Consider the following 8,488-nt stretch of genomic DNA (forward strand, 5'->3'; position numbering starts at 1 on the left):
TTTTTATTTATTTATTTTTTTAATATTTTTATTTATTTCTAGGAGAAAGAGAGAGCGTGAGCAGGGGAGGGTAAGAGAGAGAGGGAGATACAGACTCTGAAACAGGCTCCAGGCTCTGAGCTGGCAGTCAGCACAGAGCCCGACACGGGGCTCGAACCCGCGAACCGCGAGATCATGACCCAAGCGAAAGTCGGACGCTTAACCGACTAAGCCACCCAGGCGCCCCCCAAAGGGCCAACTATTTAAATCAACCTCGAAGGGGATCTCAGATGTGCACAGATGAAAACCCAGCCACTAGCAGGAGAGCCACGCCATGATGTGGCACGGAACCGGGCGGCCGTGAGGCACGTGCATCTGGAGACACGGGTGCTCCCTGCGGGTGCGTGCGGATGGTCCCAGTGACGGCAGCCGAAGGTCCGGTCAGACGGCTGTAAGGAAGATGCCCACACAAGTACCAACACCTACTGCCGGGAATACATCAGAAATTTAAAACATGCGACCATTAGTAGCCCATATTGCAGGAAAAAAATCACTTTTCCCAAATTAGTCTCATTACAAATATTTACAAGAACACTAAGATTTTAACGAAGAATTAGCTACTCGACGCTACATGACAGGCCCAGGTCTTACTCATGTTTTCTTCATCTTCTACATCCATGGCAAAGTGCTTGGGAGGGTCTCTTGACTGGCGGAGACAGTTTCTGTCTGAAAGACAGCAAGAAAATGACCTTGAGCGCGCCCATCGCGTGAGCACGGAGGGGAGCCCGCTGCGCGGGACCCACCGCAACCACAGTGCAGGCGGGAGAAGGGAGCCTTCACACGGGGAGGGCTAGGTCCACCGTCCGGGGCCCACACCGGATGTGCCCACCGCTTCGGCACGGTCCAGGGCACCGAAGGACTGCCAGCCAGGGCCGCGCCATCAGGAGGGACGGCGGAGGCGGGACGGAGGCACAGCAAGGGGGACGCGGCCTACAGGGCGGCCCTGTGCCGGGGAGGGGGCCTGGAGGGACGGCTGGGAGAGAGCCCCCCACGGGACGGAGTGAAGACCCTCCACGTCACGACGGAGGATGACAGAACCCCACACGCGCCTGCCCGTCTGCCGCTGGCCCCCGCCCTGGCACTCTGGTCCGGTCAGGGCAAGGACGCGGCAGGCCCCCCTCTTCTTCATCCAGAGCAGCATCTCGTGCGGGTGCGGCCACAGGCACACAGCTGTTCGAGGCCGACCCGCAGCCGCCTGTGACCTCCTCCGCTGGCAGGAGAAACCACAGGAAACTCTCAGGAACGATCACCCAATTATCTAAATATTAACCGGTTTAAAGTCTCCTCTTCCTGAATACTGTGGCTGTACTCCGCAAGACCGTCCTAACGCGTCACCTGTCATTAGGACCCCGTCAGACAGCAGGCGAGGAGACGACTGCAAATATTCTGGACACTTTTGCTTTGTATGTGATAGCGTTTGTTTATATTGTTAGTCACTAAAAGGCAAATTCAGCGCTTTCAGGACAATGGTAATGAAAATGTGCTAAAACATGCACGATTGTTATAAATATCCCTCATGTATCCAAAATGTGTGCAGTTTTCATGACCATCGTTTGTTAATAAGGGTGAATCTCAACATATAACGGGCAAATTCATTGCTAAAAGTTAAATGAGTTCCTATTTAGAATCTTTTATTTAAGTAATCCCTACCCCCCACAGGGGACTCAAACCTACAACCCAGAGATAAAGAGTTGCTTACTCCTCCAACTGAGCCAGCCTGGAGCCCCTCTTTTTAGAATCCTTTATTCAAGAAAGTGTTCCAGGGAGCCTGGGTGGCTCGGTCGGTTAAGCATCTGACTTTGGCAGGTCATGATCTCATAGTATAGGAGTTTGAGCCCCACGTCGGGCTCTGTGCCGACATCTCAGAGCCTGGAGCCTGCTTTGGATTCTGTGTGTGTCTCTCTCTCTGTCCCTCCTCTACCTGTGCTCTGTCTCTCAAAAAGAAATTTAAAAAAAAGTGTTCCACATAGTTTTAAAAGCATTATTTTATATTTATTAATTACTTCATGATATATTTTCTGAAAATGTATTCTGTGCAAAGCACAGGGGACACTATAAATCTAAATGGATCAAGTATGTTCTGCAATTGAGAAATTTAAATATAAATATAACCTAAGTAGCTGATCATATTAAGTAATTATTAATCATTTCAGGGTGGGAACAGTATTTAAATCTTAGGGATGTATTTGGAAGTGCCTACACATGAAATGACACTATCTGGGGTTTAGTACTGTAAACCAGCACGGCACGGAGGGGAAAAGCAGATGGCATCTGGATGACGCGGACGGGGCGTGTCGGCGTGCTGACCCCGCTGATGGGCATGACGGCTTCCATTTGCAATTCTGTATTTCCTTGTGTTTTAATATTCCCATTATGGGAAGTTTTCATAGAAAGTGACTCCCTTGAGGTCCAGGGTGAGAGGGAAGCAGTGCTGCAGGTGTACAGCACAGCTCGCCCTCGGTGAGACGCAGCTGCTCTAAGGGGTCGCTCAGTGGGAGGGTCAGGTCAGGAAGATGGGTGTGTGACAGCTAAGCCGAACCTGGGGGGCAGGCCAGCAGAGGCACCGCCTGAAGACAGCCGGGGGTGGCTTGTAGGAAAGCACACAGTCACGGGCACTTCAGAGAAACACAAGCTAGTATCTGGACACACACTCAGACCCGTCCAGAGCACGCTGTTCCCACTGGCTGAACACTGGTTTAAAGCAGCCGAAGGGGTGTGCCCTGTGGGGCGCTGGAATGCATGTCCTTCTTCCTCTCCCCCAGCTCAGTGCGAGCCACCTTCCTGGACATGACATCCACAGCGAACACCAGAAAGGCTCTGGAGGGGAGGGAAGAAGGCAGACCAGGTCACAGACCAGCTGGGGACCGAGGAACTGCACAGCAGGGACCCCCCGCCCCCGCCCAGGGCCTGCCGTTGCATGGTTATCCCAGACTGGGAGCTGAAGATGCTGGTAACCTGGAAACACCAACAGACGCAGACAACACACCCGAACCAAACAAGAACTGACCGTGGCCAAAGGTCCAAGACAGGCACCTGCCAGCTTGACAGGCAACTGACGGAGGAAGCGCCCTCCCCGGCCGGACCCCCTACCCTCCTGCCTGTACCGCACAGTCAGGGCCAACGCTCGGGGAGCCCGCCAAGGTGCCCATCTCATCCCCCCTGGGGGTGTCGGGGGAGGCCCAGTTGGGAGGCAAGACTCGCCCCCACCCGGCAATGTCAGTGGAGGCCACGGAAGAGCAGCAACCTGGGAGCTGGGACCCTGGACCCACATGGCAGCGACGAGGGGGTCGCCCCCCCTCCCCCCAGCAGACAGAGCTGAAGAGAGAAAGTCCGTGGAGACAGGAAGCTCCAGTAAGACTCTTGTAACATATGTCCAGGTTTCAATTAAAAAAATCATATGATGAAATCACTCACCATCATACGAAGACCTCAAACTGAATGAAAAAATAGAATCAGCAGAATGCCAACCCAGAGATGTTACAATTATTGGAGAAAGACGGTAAAGCAGCTGTCACAAAAAGGAAGAAGGTGAAGAGTAAGTCTAACTGATTTTAGCGGCTGACTGAGCGGCGCCGGTCAGCAGGGCGGCGTGGGGTTGGCGAGGGTCAGACACGCAGAACAAGGCCCTAGCGAGAGGCCCGCACCAACAGGCCCCCCGGACTGTGGGCGACGGTGCCAGCAGGGGGCAGCAGAGGGGGGACAGCGCGGTCCACAGAGGTTGCCCGAGTCTGCACCCCACACAGGATCCACTCGAAATACACCAGGGGCTTCAATGTGAATTCACAGAAGAAAACCCTCAGGGTCTAGGACGAGGCAAAGAGTCTGCAGACTGCCACCAGAAGCATGACCTGTGACAGAAAACACTGACAAACTGGGCCTCTTCCAAAGTAAACACGCCTGCAAGAGCCCATTGAGAAGACGCAGACGGGCCACAGATGGGGAGGGAAGGTTTGAAAGCCACATGTCCAACAAGTAGAATATACATGAAATTCTCAAAACTAAACAATGAAACAAGCCTGTCGGGAAGTGGCCAGGAGACATGGACAGCCAGTATCACCAAAGAGGATATACGTATACAGATGGCAAGTGAGCTCACAGAAAGGGGTTCGCTATCACTAGCCCTCAGGGAGATGCGGCTTAAAGCCACGTGAGACACCGCCACACACCCATGAGAACGGCTCATATACAAAATAGTGACGCCTGGGAAACCGGATCCCTCATTCGCGGCTGCTGGGAATGGCACACGGGGCGGCCACGCCGGAAAACAGTTTGGCAGCTTCTTGAAAACTAAACATGGGCATTTTATCCCAGAGAAATGAAGACAAGGTTCACACACAAAAAAATGTATACCTGGGGGACTGAGCTGGCTTGGTCGTTAGAGCATGAGTTCAAGCCCCACGTCGGGTGAAGAGATTACTTTTTTTTTTTTTTTAATAAACATGAGTTTTTATAAGCAACTTTATTCATAATAGTCCCAAACTGGGGAAAGCCTAGATGCCCTTCAACAGGTGAATGATTAAATAAAATGTGGCCCATCCATACCGTGGATGACCATGGCAATGAAGAGGAACAAGATACTGATATACACAGCAGTCTGGGTGGATCTCCAGAGAATAAGTCTGAGTGAAAAAACCAACCCCACGGTCACTGTATAGACCCATGCACAGTCCACTGATACATAACATTCTTGAAATGAGAAAACTGTAAAAATGGGGAACAGATTAGTGGTCATCAAAATTTGGGGAGGGTGTGGGTGTAGCTATAAAAGGGTAATAGAACGTTCTGGATCTTGACTATATGGAGGTCAATATCCTCATTATAAAAGCGCACAGTGTAAAACGAACAGCGTTCTCTCTCGTATTATTTCTACGGCTACGGCAGAAGGCACCTGACACGATTAAGCCGTGACTGGTACGCTGAGCGGGCGGCTTCCCCGGAGGTCTGGGACGAGGATGACCACAAGCGATGGCGGCGAGTCTGAGACGCGGAGGCGTCTGGCACAAGGGAGCTCACCTGACTTGCAGAGCTCACCTTGTTTACCTGCTCTTACACATTAAAATCTAAAAAAAGGACACGGAAAATGTCTCACAGTAGAAAATCATCGGGCTATGCACGGTGGCGTGTGGGTACGTGCGTATTAAGAGTGGAAGCCAGAAATCTCTCGCAGAGCAGAAACCAACGTGTTCAGCTCCTACAAATGCCACTCGTATACCAAAGGTTAGAAAACAAAGCAAAGTAATAAGTGCAAGCACTTTAGGGCATTTCATGTAATCATTTCTCTTTTATTCTGAAAAGCACTTCTTACGGCCTGGACTACAGACACGTGAAGAATGAAAACTCCACAAAAATCCCATATGGAACAACATTCCAGGAATGGCCAATTAAAGAAAAGCTTTATTTGACAGCAATATTCAAATAATTTCCTCCTTTCTGAGAATGCCGCTGAAGAAGCAGGAACTAAGCTAAACTTGGGGGCACCCAGGGGTGAAAAGACCCCTCAAGGTGGCATCAAAAGACCTGCATTCCAGTTCCAACTCCAACTTTCCTTCATTTGACAGAACAAGCCAGCGGGTTCTAGGTTTACGTGGAGAAACGAGCAGGTCTGAGCAGCCACAAAAAGGCAGGGCCAGACCGCCCAGACCTGACACAATGGAGCGTCAACACCCAAAACGGCATGCGTAGTTCACAGATGCCCCATCGGTGTGACGGCTGCCGGCTCCAGAGTCACAACAAGCATACTCCAAAACTCGCTGTGTGGACGACGCGGAGCCCCAAGCCCCAAGTCGGTAATGAGTACTTCCTAGTAAACAGGACTGGCTACGGGTTACTGCACAGAAGGACTGACTTCGCATAACACGATTTGATTGGGAATGTTCTGTTTCTTACGTGGGTGGTGGATAAATGGTTGTCTGTTGTATTATTACCTTTGTAGACGCGCACGTTGGCATGAAGTATACAGCGTACGCGAAGGAAAGTGGTCCCTCTAGCCTGACAGTGCCCTGATCTCTCCGCCAGGGAGAGTGAGGCTGTGCGTGTTCCTACCTTCTCGTGCCCTCCCTTCCCTTAGGGAAAAAAAATACTCTGGAATAAATATAAAGAACACAACTTACTTATATTAAAGATGTGCCAGAATGTGAATATTCTCTATTGTGCTGCTGAAAATTCTATCTTTAGAAATTCACTAAAAATGTATAGACAAAAAAATGTTTGAGACAAGCAGTGAACTTGGTTAAAATTACTAGCAATTATTACTGGATTTTATCCATTTAATTTTCAAAACAGAATGGTTTTAAGAAAAGTTTTAGATATTACTTGGGGTTATTATGGGTTTTATTTTTAACAGCCATACACTGCAAATTTTTAAAAAGAGAAGTGTTAAAATGGAGATTATTAGTGCTGATTCTTTACTATAAGTCAAGCGACATGCTAAAGTCTAGATTAATTTATAGCTGTAGCAAAAATATTAAATGATGATTTGATTATTTAATAAAGGTAACAGAAATATAAAACTCCTAAATCATTTGAAGGAAAATAACCTGATATCAAACAACTTAATCATGTACATTTGGAGAATAAATTTCATGGTCTGCATTTTGCTTTCACTATTGTACAAACAAAATAATATCACTGAAGTATCTAAAACATTCTGTGTATAACATTTACAATAAAATATTTTTTTTCTAGGCAACCATCCAAGTAAGGGATGTCAATTACCCTTCTGTACACATTGAATGAGATATGGCAGGCTGTGCACAGGAAATAAAGTTCACGTATTACTTCTACAAACATGTGTTTTCTAATGAAATGCAGCAAATTAAAATAAGCACAGCAATCAACAAAAAATGCCTTAAACTAATAAGTAATTATAGCAAGGTTGCAGTATACCAGGTTAACATACCGAAGTCGATCACTTTCCTATATACCTGTAATAAGTATATGGAATTAGAAGTAAAAAATAAAATACTGTTTACATTGGCACCCCAAAGAACAAAACACTTAGGTATAAACCTAACAATATGCACAAGACCTATATGATGAAAATTATAAAACCTTGATAAAAATCAAAGACTTACATAAATGCAGAGATATTCCATGTTCATGGATAGGAAGACTCAATACTGTGAAGATGTCAGTTCTTCCCAACTTGGTCTATAGATTCAATGCAATCCCCATCCAACTCCCAGCAAGTTACTTTGTGGATATTGACAAACAGATTCTGAAGTTTATAGGAAGAGAGAAAAGACCCAGAATAGCCAACACAATGTTGAAGAAGAACAAAGTTGGAGGACTGATACTATCGACTTCCGGACTCACTATAAAGCTACAGTGATCAAGACAGTGCGGTGGTGGAGAAAGAAACAAACTGATCCGTGGAACGNCAAGCTCTGTGATACCACGATGGTGGACATGTGTTCTCACACATTTGCAAAACCCACAGAAAGTACCCGACGCCATAAGATCAAGTGTGGACCCTGGATGGTGATGACGTGCGGGTGCAGCTGTCTAGTGTAACAGACACACCACTCGGGTGGTGTGTGTGGATAATGTGGGACTGGGGGTGGGGGAATCTCTGCACCTCCCCTCCATTCTGCTTGAGTCTAAAACTGCTCTAAAAACATGAAGCCCTAATTTTTTTTAAAAAAAAGCACAGCAATGCCTAAGGCATTCATCCAGGGGGCANGGGAGGGAGTCTCCTGAAGCTGAAGCGCATAGTGTGTCTGGGACGCTGCACAGAAAGCAAACACAGGGTCAGGTCAGGGTTACGGGCACAGGTCACTGACGCGTGGCAGACGCACCAGGACGAACACTACGGACAGCCACACCCGTGCCAGCAGACAGGTGAAGCAGCTGCCGCACCGCCAGGCTGCGGGCTCAGTCCCCACGTCATCACTGCGGAGGGCACGGCAGCACCTGGGGGCAGAGTGTGCCTGGCGCACAGGAGGCCCCGGCGCCCTCTGGATCGGCTGCAGCTTTGGTAGAGGCTGCGCCACGGCGTGCGAGTCGGTCCGTCTGCGGTCTGCCCCGCCCGGCTCGCACGCAGCGGCCCTGGCTCTCTCCCCTCCCCCCTCCTGACCTGCCAGCTCTTCCCCAAGCAAGCACCGCACACCGCAGCCTCCGGCCTCCGCCCGTCCTGTGCACCGGGCATCCCGAGCCGCAGCCCCGCGCACCCCCCGTGACGCCTTCCCCTGGATCCCATATCGCCCCCCACCGCAGCCGGGCGCCTCTCGCAGGTCACCAGGAAGTCCTCCGGCACCTGCCCGCTGGAGCCCGGGGGCCACCTCTGCCCGTGCAGGGGACACCTGGTCCCTCCTCACACCTGTCCCAGCGGCTTCCTCAGCGCCCTCCCAGCTGCTTTTCCTCACGGGCGGGGTCCCCAGGCCTGCCCCTGCCCTGCTCTCCCCCCCCATCACTGCAGCCTCCACCTCCTCACAGGCCGCTCCGGGAGACC

At 50.0% G+C, this 8,488-nt stretch overlaps 1 protein-coding gene across 3 annotated transcripts in view; it reads right to left on the reverse strand.

Moving 5' to 3' along the window:
• Window positions 1-8,488, reverse strand: part of ADARB1 (adenosine deaminase RNA specific B1) — a 112,549-nt gene that overhangs the window by 36,803 nt on the left and 67,258 nt on the right. For all 3 annotated transcript variants that reach the window (XM_077755407.1, XM_077755406.1, XM_077755408.1), the window contains exon 2: window positions 631-705. In XM_077755407.1, the coding sequence (XP_077611533.1) occupies window positions 631-658 (28 nt within the window). In that variant the 5' untranslated portion in view covers window positions 659-705. The remainder of the gene's footprint in view (window positions 1-630; window positions 706-8,488) is intronic.

The sequence above is a fragment of the Crocuta crocuta genome, unplaced genomic scaffold (assembly GCF_008692635.1).
Source record: "Crocuta crocuta isolate KB4526 unplaced genomic scaffold, BGI_CrCroc_1.0 scaffold675, whole genome shotgun sequence".
Lineage (NCBI taxonomy): Eukaryota > Metazoa > Chordata > Mammalia > Carnivora > Hyaenidae > Crocuta > Crocuta crocuta.